Source organism: Schistocerca piceifrons, chromosome 1, assembly GCF_021461385.2.
Source record: "Schistocerca piceifrons isolate TAMUIC-IGC-003096 chromosome 1, iqSchPice1.1, whole genome shotgun sequence".
In the NCBI taxonomy this organism is placed as follows: domain Eukaryota; kingdom Metazoa; phylum Arthropoda; class Insecta; order Orthoptera; family Acrididae; genus Schistocerca; species Schistocerca piceifrons.
Genome location: NC_060138.1, coordinates 997,864,786 through 997,886,048, shown reverse-complemented (window position 1 = coordinate 997,886,048; position 21,263 = coordinate 997,864,786). Strand labels below are relative to the sequence as shown.

Genomic DNA, 21,263 nt, shown 5'->3' with positions numbered 1-21,263 from the left:
GCCACACCGACCAGCGACAGCGCCCTCGCTGGTGGAACTGCAGTACTCAGCTGCCGTCGGTATTATCGCTCGCCGCAGCTATCGAAGTCCCTTGGCGTCTTCGTCGCGAGCAAATTTCGGAGATGACGGGATTCCATGCTTTATTCAATTGGTAACCACTGTCACGGTTCATTAGATTTCCCGCAATGCGTATTTCAACTGATTCTTTGATAATGGAGTCCCAAAAAGTTGTTGCAGGGGCCAAAATCGAAGTTTTGTCGTACTCCATTGAATGTCCGTTAGAAATACAATGTCCCGCAACTGCAGACTTACTGGGTTGGAGTAGGCGAGTGCAACGTTGATGTTCTGTACAGCGCTCTTCCACTGTACGCGTTGTCTGTCCTGTATAGGCCATACCACATTGACGCGGTATTTTGTAAATTCTCGCCTTCCGCAGTAACAAATCATCCTTCACCGAGGAGTGTGCTCTGTGTTGTATGGTTTTAGTTAACTGGACCGATTTCCTGGTGTTCTCACTACCTTGGATTGTACCCATATAAGAATTCGGTCTCCTGGAGAACATAATGCGGAACTTTTCCGCAATAGGAAATCATATTTTTCCTTTAACTGTCAAACCATTAGTGATCACAATTTGTAAATAAGAGATATTGTCGCTCGATGGCTGGGTTCTGTGCGCGACAGTATCATATATCTCGACTGAGCTCGCAGAGCTCAATTTGAAAACGGAGAAATATCTCAAGGTCACTTATTGGGAGACAGTGGTTACGCATTTAGATTGTACTTGTTAACTCCACTTTTAAATCCGCAAAATTTAGCAGAGCATCGATATTACAGGTCTCATATTAAAACTAGGAACACCGTTGAGAGAAAATATGGCTTGTGGAAGAGAAGATTTCCTGTATTATCTGTAGGAATAAGATGCAATTCACAGAAAAAAATCGCCAAAATTTGTGAGTACGGCTGTGTTGCATAACATTGTCAGGACTATGAGCAGTGGAGAATCACCAGATTGCTCGACTTCTGAATCAGTAACGTGATGAGAGAGGCCCCAGCATTGAAGAAGATAACGAACGTGTGCTCTCTGAACAGCAGATGTATCGCGATGACACATTACAAGGAAGAACAATTTTCCGTGCTATAATTAATGAACATTTTCAGTAAGGTAACATAAGTTCATAAATTGTTCTGAATAAAAAATTGCGATTATAGTTACGGGATTTCGCCGTATTTTAAATTTTTCTCATTATTTCAGCAAGTAATCTATTTTTTTCTGATTTCTAGGGAACATAAAAGTACTCACTGAACTGGGTATATGGTGAGACCCAGGGACACAATTACCTAGCTGCTGCTTTTCTGAGAGACTTTTTTAGTGTGGAATTGTTGATAATTAATTATTAAAGATGTAGTTCTCGTATCACATCGGTAGTTAAAGCAATGCAGTACTCTGTTATTTATACACAGGTTCAGTTTCTGTGTATGTACTTAAATTTGGGAACGAATGACTCTATTACATTTAGAGAGTGTGTGAGTAAGAGCGAGAGGGACAAAATATAATGGTACAGTTCTGTAGTATGTTCACTAAAGATCCTAAACATCTCTTAAATTTTCTACTGTGACAGCAAAGATGTGAATGTCCAACATTGTTTATTATAAGAAGCTTTCAAATTTGAGATTATTTTACTGCACTTCTGCTCACTATTAATACAATCTTATTACCTGGATTAGCTTAAAATTGTGAATATGTACTAAACACAAAGGCACAAAATAAATAATCATTTATGTAATAACACAAAATGTCAGTTTGGGATTGTTTATTTGTTAAATTGTTTATGTATTAATCACTACTCTTTGTTTACAATATGATTTGCTTCAAACATAAGCCTGTGTTGCTATAAGGTTGTAGATTTTTAGAAAAATGTTGATGTAGTGACGAACAAACTGTGCAAAGAATTTAACTACATTGTTAATTCTGTCCAGTCATGCCCGTAGCAGCACTTTACACAATATTACGTACAACAGTGCGGCATCAGAAAAATGGATGAAATTGAAGAAAAATTGGTGTTTACAAATTGCCACCAAAAACAAGTTCACATTGCTACAAAATGCAATGGAATTTTATGAGCAATGTCTAATATTTTGGGGATCAGTGCAAGAGCTATAATTAGTTAAAGAGTGTGGTACTTGGGAAGATATGAAAATGGAACTGTAATGCTGTGAGTTGTCTGTAAGAAGTGTCATATTTGAAGTTATTAGTGAGGAAAAATCGCTTCCTCACTCTGTCGTTGATATTGATGCAGTTTTTTCACGTATTCAATGCTCACCTTTGCAGAAGGGAATTCCCCAACATAGCATAGTGCCACCGAAAATTCCCTCACGACAAATACAGTTGTGATAGAAGTTATGGATTGCCATCATAAACATTAGCACATCTCACTATAGCACAAAACAGTGCCCCATCATAGCAAGATGTTACTGAAAAACATTCAGCTACAAATTCTGTTGTGATAGAAGTTATGGTCTGACATTATAAACATTAACATGTACAGAGTATTTCTAGAAAAGGCACACAATGTCATGCTGATAACTGCAGAAAAGAGTGCCCCATCATAGTAACATGTTACTGAAAATATCTTGCTATAAATTCTGTTGTGATCAAAACTATAGGTTGCCATTACAAAAATTAAAAGGTGCAGAGTATTGCTAAAAAAGCCATACAATGCTATTCTCATTATTGCAGAAAAGAGTGTCCCATCATAGTAATGCATTGCTGAAAATATCTTGCTACAAATTCTATTGTGATAAAAATTGTAGTTTGCCATTATAGAAATTAACAGGTGTAGGGTATTGCTAGAAAAGCCACACAATGCTATTATCACTATCGCAGAAAAGAGTGCCATCATAGCAATGTATTTCTCAAATACGCCTCACTACAATACAGAGCATTGCTATAAAAAGAGGCACACACGAAGTTATGGTTTGGAGCACTTTCCTTAATAAATTATATATTAGGATATTTCCGGTATAAATAATGCACCACTTGATTACATTGGGCGTCATGTAGATAACTGTTACAGCATAAATGTTTCAGTTCAAAGTTAGAGTATCAGGGATGGCTTATTATTATTATTTTGTTTCATTAACAGTTTACCTCATTCTAAAGTCATTTAAGTAGAAATGGGCACCTGGCATTATGGCTAAAAGCCTGCAATTGACATGTAGCTTACAGTTGCTGGCTTATGTAAACAGAAGAGTTGCTAACCTATGAATTATTTATGAGGTAATCCTGATTTTAAGTGGTTGGGTGAAACTTAGTTCAGTGTCAAATAAGCTGTAAGGAGTTATTAGACAGACACAATTAGACTAGCAACAGTCATCACTAATGGGACAAACAGAGAAAAACAATTTGAATTTAAAAATTTACTGACACAGGAAAAAAATCACATGTTATTGGCATTTATTTTAATTTTTCTCTTGGGGCCAAAACCTTTAAATTTTTAAATCTCAGTTCCTTCTTATGTTCTGCCTTCATCATATGTAACTGGGCCTCTCTTCTCGCACTCATTTTCAAATACAGTTCCGGAACCTGATGGCCCTGATTTTGCAGGCATCCTGCGACGATGCGATGTATTATTCGGTGTGCAAATGTTTTCTTTGGGTGGATCAGGAGACTGCCGCTGAGTGACATCCACCAGAACATTCTTTGATGTCTCTGTAGTCTGCATTGTGTCGGGTGTGTGCACTCTGCCAACTTGTCAACTGAAACAGGTGGTATGTTCTCTCTGCACTGCACTGCACTCCACGTTAACAACATCCACATCCACAATCATACTAAACTGTGCATCGGAATCATACACATTCGTTAATGGTTTCATTGAAGACCATCAATTTCAAGCAGTTCTGCCCGATCATTAATCTTGTTTATTTTCGGTTAGCTTCCCCCACTTGTTTTATAACCTACAACTTTTTCTTCTGCAACATCTTTTCGAAGCCTTCTTTTCATATTTTCGTAATAGGTTTTCAGCCTGTCACAGAATCTTTTTGTCACACGTGAAATTAAATAAATGTTAAGTCTTATATTATTTTCATTCATAAGTACATTTTGCATTCTGAGGCGCTTAATTTATAACTGCAATAAAAATCTAAGATATATATACGGCTTTTGTTTACATTTCAGTTCATTAAAAAAAGTGGTATAGGCATATATGAAGAATACGGCACAGGGCAAACTGAAAAACCTATGTTCACAATTTTCAACAAGAAAGCTTCCGTTAATCTCATAATATTTAGTTAACAGGAGTACAGTATTGTATTTTTAATTTAAAGCAAACAAAACCATTCCAACCGTAAATGTACATATCCCTGTCACGTATTTCAGTGGCACGCCAATAACACTTTCAAATTTAAAACTAAAAGCCATTGTGTACCGTATCCTATACTTACGATGAACCCAGAAATGTTATTAATTTATGAGCAATCTTACCAGGAGTAGAATTAAATTGCGCCTCCACATGTGACCACATTGCCTGGTTTTCTTTTAAACTGCAGTCGTCAGTTTTCTTATTTTCAGGAACGGATGCGTTTGCTCCCACCAGTTCAAGAAGTACATCCATCTCGTACTTCGAGAAATCAGGCGTTCTTTTTTTTATTCTCCATTATTCTCCAAACAAACGAAGAGATCAGTAACACGTTGCTAGGTACATATAAACACTTCGGCTTGTCGACGGAAAACACGGAAAAGGGAGCATGTGTAGTCACTCATCAGCGATTGTCTGCGCAATTTCATGTTTACTAACATCTTTGAACCACCAGGTGACGTTCCATTGCGATGTGTAGAGCTTACAGCGGTCAAATGCACGGTTGGCTGATGATGGTTTGCTAATTTGAAACACGGTTTACTTTTAACCATGATCTCGGGACCTTGGTTATCGTGCTTTTTGACCGGGGTTGGTGCACTCGGCCATTAGCTGCTGATGGTTGAAGAACATACTGCAACAAGTTGTATATGGATAACAATGGAAGACTTGGCCGTGCAAACATTCCAATACATAAGGTACCTGACGTATTAAAAGAAGAAGTCCGGAAAGCTATAGCTAATTAAAAAATAACATAGCACCTGGACCTGACATTATTACTGCAGAAATGAACAAAGCGTCTGGATATCTGGGTTTTGAAATCAAACATGAGATATGTAACAGCATGTGGAATAACGGAACATGGAAGAAGACTGGACCATGTCAGTAATGATTATTTTTTATAAGAAAGAAAGTACACAGTAGAGATGGGCAAACTGAAACACGTAATTGTTTCGAAACAAATGAAACAGTACAATGTAATGTTTCGATACGCTGTTTCGAAACAGTGAAACAGTTTGTGTTTTGTAATCTAATAAACACATTTTATCATCTTGAATGTCTGCTGTATAAGTATGTCCATATAAACACAAATGAGGTGCGAGAGCGCTAATCATGTCGCAGAAAGTATGAAACTATCACTTAGGCGTCTTGGCAGTTTCGTATTTCCTGCAGCAAATGCGCTGCTTTCGTGTCGTGTGACTTTCATACTTTTCAATTGGCTGAGGACAGCCATAGCTGAAGATAGAAGAACCACTACGAACGGAACTGGAGGTGGGAGCAAACTGCAGAAACAACGTATATACTAGTGGGATTCCCACATTCCCTTAGTATGGGTAATATACCCATCCTGCTAATTTCCATGCACACAAAGGGAGTCATTGTGGATAATAGGCACAGTGACTATAGACTCACAAATAACGCCAAATAATTCGAACATATAACAAAATATAACAGCAAAAAATTTTGTCTTTCAAGGTGTTTCGAATCGTTACTATAAATTCACCATGCTTCCCAGCCCTTCCCATTCACTATTACACTATCAGTGATATGTCAAACAGATTGCTTGCAATTATACCCACATCAAATTTATGTGTATGTCTAATAACGGTCACTCTACGCCTTTTTTATTCAAAATGTTGTGGGCTTACTTGCGTTTCTAAATATGATTACTGTACACGAACAGAGAAGCGTATGTTATAAAAAAAGTGTAATTTAACTGAATGATTTTCACATATTTATTATTTTGAATGTGAATAGTATGCGTTGTTTTATTGTTTGGTTAGTGTTTATAAAGCAGATGTTACGCCATTTAGGAATAGGACAGTCAGCTAGAAACGAAGCTTTATTTTCGGATATCTTAAGCTTCATGCTATTGTTTGTCAAAAAGATTTCGACACTCTTGAAAGTGTTTCATGAAGTGGTATATTGTGTTTCAGTACCTGTGCCGAGCCCGAATCTCGTCCGACACAGAGCGGAATGAAACAGCACTGTTTCGATACATTTAGTCCGTTCCAAGCACAGGTGGACTGAAACAGCCTTATTTTGAAACAACGATACAGTTTCTGTGTCGGTCTCGAGACCGAATCTGGTCCGGTTATCCGAGACAGGGGCGGAATGAAACACCACTGTTACGAAACAGTGAACCACAGCCGTTCCGAAACACTGAAACAGTTCCACGTATCGATACACTGTATCGAAACATAGAAACAGTGTCCAAGTCTAGTACACAGCGTTCTGAGAACTACAGAGCCATTTCATTGATTTTTCATATCAGCAAGATTCTTCTAAAAGTCATCCCTAAACCTTAAGAACGCATTTTGATGGAGATATACCACCAGATCAATCTGGGTTTGTTCATTATGAAAGAACATGAAACAAGATTCTCAGATAGTTAAAAAAATGGAGAGCTTCCATACAACTTTAGTTCTCTGTTTCTTGGGCTATAGCCATGCTTTTGACAGGGTTCGATGGAGAGATCAGTGGTGTATGAAATGGGCGTTCCTGAGCACCTTATTACCTTTATTAGAATCCTTTACTCTGATAACAAGGCAGTAAACAGACTATATAACACTATTTCAAGACCTTTTGAACCATGTGTAAGATTTAGACAGGGGTCCAGTCTATCACCTACTATTTAACACCTATAGAAAATATGTCATTAGAAAAAAAAATCTTTACAGTTGGATTGGTGGGATTCGAATTGGGGGCCGAAGAATCAATAATTTCAGTTTTGCTGATGACACTACGCTGTGTGCTGAATCGCAAATGGAACGAATGAACTACTGGATAGGGTCAAGACAGAAAGTGAGAAACTTGCGTTGTTAGAAAAAAAAACCAAGATCATGATAACTGACAGAGTCGAGTCACTACCAGTTACTGACGTTTTGTTGTCAGAATACGAATAAGTTAATCACGTTGTCTACCTGGACTCAATAGTTCAGAAAGAGGGTGGTTCTGCACAGAAAATACGGCGCAGAATTGTTCTGGGTCAGAATACTGCATCGAAACTGACAGTGATTCGTAAAGACCAAGCCCTAACCAGACATAGTAAATCGAAAGTGCTGAAATATCTGGTGTTTGCTGGTTTCCTTTACGGGACAGAAGTGCGGACAACAACTGGAGGGACCGTAAAATGGTCGATGCTTTTGAGGTCTGTACATGTAGGAGGTTGCTGAGGGTATCATGGATGGACAAACGAACCAACAAACCAATCCTTCAGGAACGCAGGCTGAAGAAGACGTTGTCCAGTATTTTTTTCCAGCGAATGCTGCAGTTCTTTAGTCACATAGTTCGACGAAAGAGGATAACTTGGAAAAGATGACCATCCAAGGCAAGGCATCTTGACTTCATTACCTCCATTACTCGCCAAGCGATAGAGGTGGCATCTATGACAATGAAAGATTTTTTTGTCATACCTGGATCCTATCACCGTTAGACAGACATAAAGGGACTTCGGCATGTAAGCACAAGAAATATAGACACAGGGTTGGGTGGGAATACGTTTTAAAACAATTTTAGATAAGGGTCGCTGTAATGGTCGGTGATCACGTTATGTGAGGATCCCTACTCAGGTACAGAAGTGACACATAATTTCGTATGTCATGATGGCCCCGTTGCACTAGTTTCCTCACGTATGGGCCTTTTGACCAAGTTTTCTCACTCAGTCTCTCTCATCATTGGCAGTAAGAAATGAGTTTAGTGTTATTGAATAGGAGATGCACTCGATTTACGAGGATCCTGTTTTCATCTCTCTATTTCTTGCCTTCATTACCTCCATTACTCACCAAGCGAAAGAGGAGACATCTATGACAATGAAAGTTTGTGTCGAACCTGGATCCTATCACCGTTAGACCGTTATAAACGCCGAATTCGGCAAATAAGCGTACTGTTTCCAGCGAATGCTGCAGTTCTTTAGTCACATAGTTCGACGAAAGGGGATAACTTGGAACAGATGACCATCCAAGGCAAAGTGGAAGGGAAACGATTTCTTGGAAGACCACCGAACGATGGATGGACCACGTTAGGGAGAAGAAATACCAAACATGCAGCCAGCTACTCCGAGATGCAAAAGACTGGGAAAAATGGAGACAGGCTGTTAAGAGGATCGTGTGAGGGGCCATTAACGTTCAAAAGTGAAAGACGGAGCATTGATGATGATGGCCCAAGAATTCAGAGACTACTAGTTGTTGAAAATCCACCCTGTTCTCCATCTTTGACGCCCTCTGACCTTCACTTCTAAAGTAATTTGTGACTTGAAAGCGTTTTGAGTCTAATATTTATAGGTTGAGGCTATTGTATAATATGGTTTTACGGGGTTTCCAGAGCTGCACTGCAGGGATGAAATTTATTCATCGGAGAAACGTTGGACAGTCTGCACTGACCAAAAAGGGGATATTTGACCTAGAAACACTGCCTTTCACTGACGGGTCGAAAAATTTTCTACCTGAAGTCATAGTGTAGAAGCTTGGTTTTTTTGAAAATGGATACCAGTTTCAAAGCACCAGCACAATATTTATTAATGTCGGTTGGGTCTTCATGTACATGCGTTCAAATACTTTGTAGATTGCCGTTGAAATGATCTGAATCAGTTCCGCAACACTTGTGAAAAATTTTAATTTTTCCATTCACGTTTCAGCAACGTGGGTTGAAAGGAACACCAGTGAAGATGAGACTACGGAGAACACAGAGGAGCTGAAGAACTGTCTGTCAGATACTCAGAGGGAAAAATTTACTCACTTTTTCACTCACCTTTTGGATACGGACAGAGACAACAAAATATCAGAACAAGACTTCGATCTTCTTAGCGAGGTAAGTTTAGTAGTTAAACATTTCTAAACTGAATAAAATTCAACATTTTCTAACAATATTCATCTATTTGCCCTCTTACATACTTAATCCCAATTTATAGAGAATTTTAAACAAAATATTTTTCGTTAGCAGTGATGCACAGCTTCAATGTATTTACGGAACCAAATTCTGCAGTAACATGTATTGATTTCAGCCAGAACGTTCCGGTCAAGCTGCTATCTTCAAGTTACATACAAATTAACGAAAATGTAAAAGAAATAGTACATGTCAACATAATTAAGGTGAACCTTTGCATGCAGCAGATACTCACACATATCATTACACGAGGTTAAAAACCTTGGAGTCATGTACATAATTTCTATCAGTTGCAGAACCATATGAGACAGTGAAAATTCCAGAATACGTAAAAACAATTTAAAAATCATAATATACATATTTACACAGTTTATAGATACACACAAGTCTAACGCGCCTAACTGTCACTTTTATACGTATCCATTATCTTATATATTTCTGTATCAGTCTCTAAGGGCGCAAATTGACAGTTGATTTTGTGACTTGTAGACAAACGTATAACACAACGGCTACTTGAATCTACGGCAGGTACTCATGCATAGTTTTTAATGTCTTTTTGCATACTCTAATTTTAACTACTCCATTCAGAAGCTGCAACTGATAACAATTATGTACTTGATGCCAAAGAACCTTCCTTTGACTTGATGTAATGGTATCCGGGAATATCTCCTAGATGCAATAGTTTACCTTAACTATTTTGACTTATACTATTTCTTACAAATCTTTGTTAATACGAGTATTTATGTGACTTGAAGATCGTCGCTTTACTGGCTCTCCATTTTTAAATGTACATTGCTGTAGCTTTTGATGTTTTCATGATGCCATTTTTTAAATTTCAAAAGAAGCCTATATTTAAAAGAAAAATTTTACTGTGAATTGCCGTACTAGGTATAAATCAGAGCGTAAATCCGCAGACAACAAATGTTAATTGAAATGCGCTATTGCTAATAAAAGGACAATGCCTCAAGTCTTCAGTCACTACAGAAACAAAATATCATCTTAGGACATATCCCTGAATCCTAAGAAATGTTGAGGTTACTAGTACCCACAACATTTTTCGGCGCCATTGCTATGCATTGAACAAAAGCACAGTGAGCCGTTGATCGAGGCGTCTGTCATAAACGCAACATGGTCGCGCAAAGCTGTCCAGTCTCCGGTGTGCTGGCCGGCCCCACACAGCTGTGACTCCTGCAATGATGGAAGATGCAGACAATCTCATTCTAGGTATCGATGGGTCACAATGAAATACCTTTCTCCTCAAGTGGACGGCTCCGTTGGTAAAACCGATACACTGGCCTACCATTTGGGGTACTGAAAGGTGTTTGCCCGCTGGCTTCCTCGCCGCCTTACAGAAGACCATAAAGCGACAAAGGACCATACGTGCGGCATTGCTTGTGCGTTACGAGGCCGATCGTGATCAGTGTTTGTCGAACATCGTCACAGGCGATGAAACACGGGTTCATCACTTCGAACCGGAAGGAAACGGCAATCCCTGGAGTGGCGCCACACCACCTCTCCTCCGAAGAAAATGTTCAAGTCGCACCCTCAGCTAGTAGTGTCATGGCGACGCTCTTCTGGGACTCTGAAGGGTTTATTCTGTTTGATGTCCTCCCTCATGGTGCAAATATCAACTCTGAAGCGTGCTGTACTACCCTCACGGAATATCAGAAACTATTTCAGCGTGTTCGTCACCACAAAAATGCCAACGCCATTGCCTCATACAAGTCTGTACACCCGAGAGGAACTCACAGAACTTCATTAGACTGTTCTTCCTCAACCACCCTACAGCCCGGTTCTCGCACCTTCCAACTTCCATCTTTTGCCCCAATGAAGGATGCATTCCACGGGTAGCAGTACGTAGATGATGGGAGGTTACTGATGCAGCAAGACATTGGCTCCAACTTCTATCAGTAGAGTGGAACCATGCGAGGAAACAGGCCCTCCGAGTAAGGTGATCTTACTCCGTCGCACTGAACGGAGATTATAATGGAAAACAGGGCTTTGTAACCAAAATCGGGGCGAATAATATGTTTTATTGTATTCCTGAATAAAATCAATCTGCTTTCATAAAAAAAATGTGTTTCATTACTTACTTAACACCACTCGTAACACAAACATATCCTGTATTGTCGTTGGTGATGGTCGTTAGGAGGGTGGCGTTGACAAGATGAGTGACAACTACTGTAGCGTAACTGACAGTAACATACAGGAGCTGTTCTGGGCATCATGGTGTGACGAAACGTAGTCTTATTGAAAAGTGTGGAATACATCCAAAGCACCATACAATCTGTTCTGTAGCCATTCCTATAACGTCGGAGAAATACGCTCTTCAGCTCTTCAGGAAGGACAACACCCATGCCCACAGTCCTTCCGCGCTTCCCTAACAGCACGGTGACCTGGGCTGTCCCTCATTTAGAAGTTGCGTGATGTGGGACAATATATCGTATGATCTACACTATCTGCAACATACCTGATCAGCGCAAAGTGGTACACCTAATGCGAGATTTTCTGCTGTGTCCATGTACAGGGCTCGTAACATCCAGTTATCGAAAGAAACTAAACGAACCACAACACGCAGATGTTATGTAACAGTGAAATGCCTAAAATTTAATCGTTGACGCTCTAACCAACGTTTACATTAATCCGTATCAGCAGCTCGTTCTCTTGTTCTTGTTGCTGACTCTCAATCACGGAGTTCTGGGTTTGATTCCCGACCAGGTCGGGGATTCTCTCCGTTCAGGACTGGGTGTGTGTGAGTTTCTCATCATTATCATAACCGACGCGCAAACCGACGAAGTGTTGTCACATAAAAGAAGACTTGCACCAGGCGGCCAGACACGTCGAAGGGGTCACCTGGCTAAAAATGCCATACGCACATTTCATGTTTTCACTGATCTGTATGAGCCATGCATAAAAAGTGGAAAATTAAGAACTGTGATGTGTGTATGTTTGTGTGTGTGTGTGTGTGTGTGTGTGTGTGTGTGCGCGCGCGCGTGCGTGGCGCGCGCGCATCCAGGTTCAAAATGGTTCAAATGGCTCTGAGCACTATGCGACTTAACTTCTGAGGTCATCAGCCGCCTAGAACTTAGAACTAATTAAACCTAGCTAACCTAAGGACATCATACGCATCCATGCTCGAGGCAGGATACGAACCTGCGACCGGAACGGTCGCTCGGCTCCAGACTGTAGCGCCTAGAACCGCACGGCCACTCCGGCCGGCAAACCATCCACACACCGTCCGGCACACCGGACCTCGACACTAATCCGCCGGGCGGATTCGTGCCGGGGACCAGCACGCCTTCCCGCTCGGGAAGCAGCGCGTTAGACAGCACAGCTAGCCGGGTGGGCGCATACAGGTTAAAGTTTTGTGGACGAGTACTGTAAACAATAATCATGATTGTATAATACACTGAGGTGAGAAAAGTCCTGGAATACTTCACAATATCATGCAGGTCTTCTTTCTGCCCAATGTAGCACATCAGCTTGACGTGGCATGGAGTCAACAAGTCGTTGGAGGTCCCCTGCAGAAATATTGAGCCATGCTATCTCTATAGCTGTACACAGTTGCGAAAGTGTTGCTGGTGAATGGTTTTGTGCACGACCTGACCTTTCGATTATGTCCCATAAATGTTCCATGGGATTCACATCGGGCGATCTGGGTGGCCAAATCATTTGCTCGAATGGTGTAGAATGTTTTTCAAACCAGTCGGGACAATGGTGGTCCGGTGACATGGCGCATTGTTTTCCATAAAAATTCCCTCGTTGTTTGGGAACATGAAGTCCATGAATGGCTACAAGCAGTCTCCAAGTAGCCGAATGATCGGTGCAGTTGGACCAGAGGATCCAGTCCATTCCATGTAAACATAACGCGCACCATCACTGTGCCATCACCAGCTTGCACAGTGCCTTGATGTCAATCTGGATCCATGGCTTCATGGGGTATGCGTCTCACTTGAACCCTACCATCAGCTCTTCCCAACTAAAATCGGAACTTATCTGACCAGGCCACGGTTTTCTAGTCGTCTGTTGTCCAACCGATATGGTCACGAGCTCAGGAGAGGCGCTGCAGGCGATGTCGTGCTGTTAGCAAAAGGCACTCGCACCAGTCGTCTGCTGTCATAGCCCATTAACGCCAGATTTCGCTGCATTGTCCTAACGGATACGTTCGTTGTAAGTCCCACATTGATTTCTGCAGTTATTTCACGCAGTGTTGCTTGTCTGTTAGCACTGGAAACTCTGTGTAAATCCAGCTGCTCTCGGTCGTTAAGTGAAGGCCGTCGGCCACTGCGTCGTCCATGATGAGAGGTAATGCTTGAAATCTGATATTCTCGGCACACTCTTGACACTGTGCATTTTAGAATGTTAAATTCCCTAATGATTTCCGAAATGAAATGTCCCATGCATCTAGCTCCAGCTACCACTCTGCATTCAAAGTCTGTTAATTCCCCTCATACGACCATAATAGCGTCGTAAACTTTTGTACATAAATCACCTGAGTACAAATGACATCTCCACCAATGCACTGCCCTTTTATACTCTGTGTACGCATTACTACCGCCATCTGTACATATGTATATCGCTATCTCATGACTCTTGTCACCTCAGTGCAGTGAGATGGTTGTATTAGTGGCATCAAACAAAAAAATTTTAAAACATCTCCGGACCAAATACTAGAAGGGCCTTACGTGAGACATTATCTTCCAAGACAGTATCTGACGCCTCTGATTAGCAAACGAAGAAGAGATACAACCAGATTATCGAGCAACATTCTTGATTAAATCCTTAATTTATTCAAGTTTAGCGTAATGAGAACAGATGGTGACCTGTCCGTCAGATGGGTACGTTAAGCTTCTCATTTCCGTCGCTGCTTTTCGATTAGATGAGACTGTGTGCCGACACAGAGTTCCTCATCTCCCTTCTTTCATCTCGTACTCAAGCTTAACAACCCAGAGACAAAAGTATAATACAGGAGGCACGAATCATGGTCATCCAAATGACACTGATGAAGAGGTAACACACAATGTTAAGAAAAGGAAAAGAACTTAAATCTAGCGTTTACATTGAATTCGTGTATTTAGGGAACTGAAAACGACCAGCATATATATATTGAAGCGCCAAAGAAACTGATATGGGCATGCATATTCAAATACCGAGATATGTAACCAGGCAGAATACGTCGCTGCGGTCGCCAACACCTATATAAGATAACAAGTACTCTGGAGCAGTTATTAGATCGCTACTGCTGCTACAGTGGCAGGTATCAAGATTTAAGTGAGCTTGAGCGTGGTGTTGTAGTCGGCGCACGAGCGATGGGACACAGCATCTCCGAGGCAGCGATGAAGTGGGGGTTTTCCCGTACGACCATTTCACGAGTGTACTGTGAATATCAGGAATCCGGTAAAACATCAAATTTCCGACATCGCTACGGCCGGAAAAAAATCCTGCAAGAACGGGACCAACGGCGACTAAAGAGAATCGTTCGACGTGGCAGAAGTGCAACCCTTCCGCGAATTGCTGGAGATTCCAATGCTGGGCCATCAACAAGTGTCACCGTGAGAACCATTCAACGAAATATCATCGATATGGGCTTTCGGAGCCGAAGGCCCACTCGTGTATCCTTGATGACTGCATGACACAAAGCTTTATGCCCGAGCCTGTCAACATCGACACTGGACTGTTGATGACTGGAAACATGTTGCTTAGTTGGACGAGTCTCATTTCAAATTTTATCGAGCAGATGGACGTGTACGGATATGGAGACAACCTCATGAATCCATGGACCGTGCATATGACCAGGGATCTGTTCAAGCTGGTAGAGGTTCTGTAATGGTGTGGGGAGTGTGCAGTTGGAGTGATATGGAACCTCTGATACCTCTAGATACGACTCTGACAGGTGACACGTACGTAACCATCCTGTCTTATCATCTGCATCCATTCATGTCCATTGTGCGATTGACTTGGGCAATTCCAGCAGGACAATGCGAGATCCCACACGTTTATAATTTCTACAGAGTGGCTCCAGGAACACTGTTATGAGTTTAAACACTTCCAGTGGCCACCTAACTTCCCAGACATGAACATTATTGAGCATATCTGGGATGCCTTGCAACCTGCTGTTCAGAAGAGAGCTCCATCCCCTCGCACTCTTGTGGATTTATGGACAGCCCTGCAGGATTCATGGTGTCAATTCCCTCCAGCACTACTTCAGACATTAGTCGAATCCATGCCACGTCGTGTTGCGGCACTTCTGCGTGCTCGCAGGGAGCAACACGGTATTAGGCAGGTGTATCAGTTTGTTTGGCTTCTCGGTGCATATCTATATATACACAATAATGTGTCTTTCTGCCTATTTTGCGTAATATGTTACATTTATTTATGCTGACGGTCAGTTGCGAATCCCTGCACCAAGCATCGGTCGTCTGCAGGTCTTCATGCATTTCGCAGCAATTGTTTAGCGTTGGTAATTCTCTGTATTTTGGGTGGTTGCATACGTTCGTAGGGTTTTTCCACATGTTTTACAAACCCGACAGATACACGTAAGACAGCCTTCAGTCATCAATAATACATTCTCCTTCACAATTTACAATAGTCTGCCAACGCTGGAGTAATTTTTCGATTCTACGACTGTAGAAATCACGTGGTTTTGAGGCGAAGAACTCGTCGAACCATGTTCTGGGCGCATTTTGATTCGGAAAGGAAGGTTATCCGAGAACGGGAAAGGTGGAAATCTGAGTGCGCACGATCAGGTGAATAAGATGAGTGCGGAATGATTTCTCAACTCAACTCCTATATAGAATTTTTTATCAATCTAGCAGAATGAGGACTGGCATTATAGTGGGAGTAGCAACAGTTCACGTAGTTTTCTTGGTCGTTGTTCTTGGGCTGCGTCTGCAAGATGTCTCAGTTGTTGACAACAAATGTTAGCAATGATGGTTACACATCGGCGAAGCAACTCGTAGCACACCATTCCGTCGCTGTTTCTCCAGATGCATAACGTTATCTGTTATGGATACACGTAGGTCTTCGCACGGGGACTTGTTGCTTTGTTTGGGCCAGGCATTTCTTTATTTTCCTTATGTTAGCATAAAGACGCCATTTCTTATCACTAGCAACTATACAGGATGGGAATGGTCGGTGTTTCTCACGAACCAGTTGCTAACGAGCAACATAGATGCACATATCGCTACCTGCAGATTTTTGTGATTTTGGCTTAGAGCACGCAGTATCCATACATCCGATTTTTTAACCTTCCCCACTGCATGCAAATGTTGCACGACGGTGGAGTGTCACAGTTCATCACATCTGTCAGTTCTCGAGTACAATGACGTGGATCATTGTGCAAAAAAATGCATTTAAACGATCTTCATCAAATCCCAAAGTTCTTCCTGAACATGGAGATTCACTAACGTCAAAACGATCCTCATTCAGACGAAAAAAACATTTCCTTGTCGTGTTCTGCCCCATGGCATTATCCCCATACATGACGCAAATGTTTATATCTGCCTTTGCTTCTATTACCCCTCTACTGAAGTCCAACAGAAGAATATGTCGGAAATGTTCCGATTTCTCCACTTGGCACTGCGTTTTGTAGATTCCATAGTTCCACTTACTTTCTCCAAACGACAGTTTTAAACTCAGATAGCAACGGTGAACTACAAATTAAAAAATGACAACCGATAAGTAAACCCATAGCAACCACAATACATGCAAAAAAAAACCATACGAACTGAGGCAGCAACCTAATACAACAGCATCATCCTCATAGAGCTTCAAATGTTAACCACAAGCTCGTTTATCGTTTAGTGACAAGTAATGGTCCACTAACACTACTGGGAGTGCCCCCGAAGTTACTTTTACGTGTGAAGACTTCTTTCCTTTGAGTATGACATATTTGCCAGAAACTCTTCAGTCCAGTCACGCAGCTGGTCTGACATTCCGTGCGTTCGCATTTTGTTCATTAGGGGGCGGTGTGAATCCCTATCGAACGCCTTCCAGAATGCAACGAACACGACATCTGCCTGGGCACCGGTATCTACCGCTTTCTGGGTCTCGTGGACAAGTACTAATATGCAACCTGCAGTAATAAATCATGCATCTTAATTTCGCAAAGCATACAAAACTGACAGGCGCGGGAAGGATAAGGAAAAGGAACATAATGTAAATAAGGAAAATTATCATGCAAGTGTACAACTTAATGATATACAGAGAACAACAGAATAAGAATGCTTACACACTTTCTGCCATCACCGTAGCTCCAATTGAAATTGATTCGAAAAGATGGATACTTATGTTGCAAATCATCATATGACACTGCACATTGTGGCTGAATAGGCCCATGGTTCGATAGCAGCGGTACCCCGTTATAAGATGAAGTTTTTCCAACATTCATCAGTTAGGGATCGTTTCACGTTGGTGGGAGAAGCTTTGATAACTGAGATCAATATTTCTTAAACTGTATGATATCTTATACCAGACATTAAACTACTAGTCATAGTCGTTTTTATTTTCGTTTTAGTTAGATTATCCGTTACATTTACAATTGAATTTTCGGACAGCAGCCTTCAAAATAACCACATCAATCAGTTTCCTTTCACTGTAAATGTAGGAATGATAACGGACGCGGTTTTATCCGACTTTTTTAAACCTGTGAATCTAAGAGTTTGCGTTTCACAGCCAGTTGTCGCAAATAATACGACGTGTAGTGGCACGGTATGTTACTTACAGGGGGTAGCTCGACCCGAAACATAAATAACCAATAGCCTTTCATGACAGCGAGAGCCAATAGGATTGCTTCCCTTCGGATGAGCCTATGTGCAGTCTGACGGAGACATTTTTATCATCAGGAGGCAATAAACAACTTTACGCCATCGGTAAAAAACTTAAGGTGTTGGCTTCATGGAAATGGCTGATGATGGCTTCGAAGAAATCTTCAATGGCCATATTGACTAGAAAGGATTACGCATCAAGAAATGGTTTAATACATGTGGACGATAAAATAACACACGTGAAGGCACTTATTCGGTCCTCAGGAATAGCAATGTATAGCAAGCTTACTTGGGCGGCACGTATTAATACCTTAACTGAAACTAATGAGCAAACGCTTAATATTATTCAGTCACTTACTACACTTACTATAAGATGGGGGGAGGAGCGCATCCTTCAATGTTGCTGCTCCTATACCGCTTCCTCATTAGATCCAGACTGGATTATGTAAACACTATACTTACACGATTTGCAAACTCTTGAGAAGCTGGACGGATTTGAGGACCACTGTAAACGCATCTGCTTAGGAGTGGCGAGTTCCACAACAACAAAAGCAATATGGTGGAAGTACAAAAGATGTCCCTTCATATAAGGAGGAAGATATTCATCGAACGATGCATAACGGAGAAAATATTATGCTCATATCATCCAGTACTTCAGATTCTACAGTTGTTCCGTCGCCACTCACGAAATTGAGACAAAAAGCCTTTTGATTTAATTTCGGCATGTTATGACTTGGCAGATAAGTGCAAAGATATTGCCACAAGTATTCAGTAGTCTGTCTACCAATAAGACTAACTCATAATAATGGATCACTTCTCATTCCAAACGAAAGAGGGAAAGTCTAGTTTCTTGGGGACCATTACAGCACGGCAAAGACAAATGGAGGAAGTAAGACAATGGGTAATCCACACACACACAGCCGGATCAAAGAAAAGAGCAGAGCCAACACAGGATGTGCTATATTCAGTCCACAACAGCAGATAACCCAAAAATATAAATTACCAGCAACTACCTCCGTCTGTCTGGCGGAAACAATCGCAGTACTAAAGGCGGTACAATGTTATATGATCCAGAAGTACACATTCTATGCAGTGGTATGAGACTCAAAAAGTGTACTTCAAGCAATATCAAGTATAAAACTCTCAAACCACGAGTGAATATCTACTCTAAGTTTGCTGTCGGTACTATGAGCGCCTCAGAAGCACGAAAAAAGTGCGTTTATGTGGATGAAAGCCCACTGTGGAATCCCAGGCACTGAAAGAGCAGATCAACTGGCAAAGCTGGCTGCTAACAACAGGATACCATTAGACGTTAAGCTTTCCTATACGTAACTGGACAATTTATTCGGAAAAGGGCATTCGAATCCTGGCAAGAAGAATGGAGGCACAGCTCACGACACAAAGGATGCGACCATCTTAAATACAACCACGAATTCGGGAACGACCTCGGTTTGAGACCGTTGATGTATCCGAAAAGCGACGTCCACATTAAGCAGATCAAGGTTCGATCATGGGACATTTCCAGAACATTAATGCCGACTGCATATAAACCAAACACTTGCCTGTAATTGAGATGATAAAATCAGGGAGATACGGATCACATATTATTTCAATGCAGAAAATATTGTGAGGCGAGGAACACTTTTCTAGCATTTGTCATCAAGAATAAAATCCCACTACCAATGTCAGTGAGGTCCTTGTTACATGAACCCAACATCAAAACGTAGAAACAGGTAATCGAATTTATACCAGGGTTGGAACTTAAACAGTGGCAACTATTTATTCACAACCGATACAAAAGTGTTATATGTTTTCACCTGTTACTGTCCTTCAGAGTAGTCACCAGCGTTGGGTAGAACCCGCTGCCAGCGATGTGGACAGTATTACTGTTTGTCTTTGGAGCATCGACTGCGCACAGCTTTGCGAAAGAAGCGGCGACACTTTCTGCGCAACCCACCTATCATTTTGCACGACAGTGCGCGGGCGCATACAGCGCAAGCAGTGGTTGCTCTGATCGGTCGATGGGACTGGGAAGTACTGTACCATCCACCATACTCCCCGGACTCAGGTCCTTGTGACTTTGGTTTGATTCTGAAGATGAAGGAACCACTTCGTGGCATTCGCTTCAGAACTGTTCCAGAGATTCGACAGGTAGCAGACCGCTCCATTCGCACCATCAACAGAACAGGCTCTGCTAACGGTATACTACGTCTTCCACATCGCTCGCAGCGGGTTCTACTCAACGCTAGTGACTCCTTTGAAGGACAGTAACAGGCGCAAATATGTAACTCTTTTGTATCGGTTGTGAATAAATAGTTGCCACTAGAGTTCCAACCCTCATATATAATGGACAGATACAAATATAAAGCTTGATAGCAAACTGTAAGGGTCAAAAAGCGAAGCACGCCTATAAGTGGATATTGAGTGAACAGAGTCATTATTATTACGCAGCAATGACTAAATGATGTCTAACCGAAGTAATTTTTTTTGTTTTCTATTGCCTGTGAGTGAAACATTGTGGGAACAATTTGTCAGCAAATGATTCGTGGAATAGTGTATTTTGTCAGTTCGTCACTGCAGCTATTTTTGTGAAAACGGGGAGGGAAGTAAAACTTGGACCATATTTTCAATAAGCGAGTGCTCCTATTGCTGGCTTCTGCTTCTGGGAACATTCACGTATTGTAAAGATTCATCGAAAACTATTCTGTAACTTTTAACAGTCAAAGTATTGTATAGCTGTCTTGGCGAATAGTGTTAGTTGCTACGATTAAGTGTATATTTCGTTTTTAAATGATCATTTATCAAGCCTGAAGTTCGGAATTTATCATAAAAATCACAGTCGTACAACATAACATCAATGTCTATTCTCTATTTTGCGGAAGTTCCGCCATCTTAACCTTGACTCCCGAATTTTCGAAAGTGTTGTGCAATTCGGTCGCAGCTAAATATTTGCGACAACAAAACACCCCCGGAAATCTGGATATATTCGGGATTAACAGCGAAGTATTTCTGACAAAGAAGACTAGAAATAGGATTGTTGCTTGTTTCACTCCATCAGTTTAAGCTGTCCTGTTACATTTATGCCTATCGACACCGTCGAAAATTGTGACGTATTCGGAATACACAGCAACTTATTCGTAACAAGCTAGAAACAAATATCACTGCTGGTTGTTTCACATACAGGTGGTTTATCTTTCGTTTTTTAATCAGACTGAAGTCACAAAACCGAAGAAATTTGTTCCCATTATGTGAATAGCACTGA

General features: G+C 41.2%; 1 protein-coding gene across 1 annotated transcript in view; it reads left to right on the top strand.

Annotated features, from left to right (window-relative positions):
- Window positions 1-21,263, top strand: part of LOC124802905 — a 262,458-nt gene that overhangs the window by 220,558 nt on the left and 20,637 nt on the right. Inside the window, exon 4 of the mRNA XM_047263974.1 lies at window positions 8,989-9,161. Coding sequence (XP_047119930.1) covers window positions 8,989-9,161 — 173 coding nt within the window. The remainder of the gene's footprint in view (window positions 1-8,988; window positions 9,162-21,263) is intronic.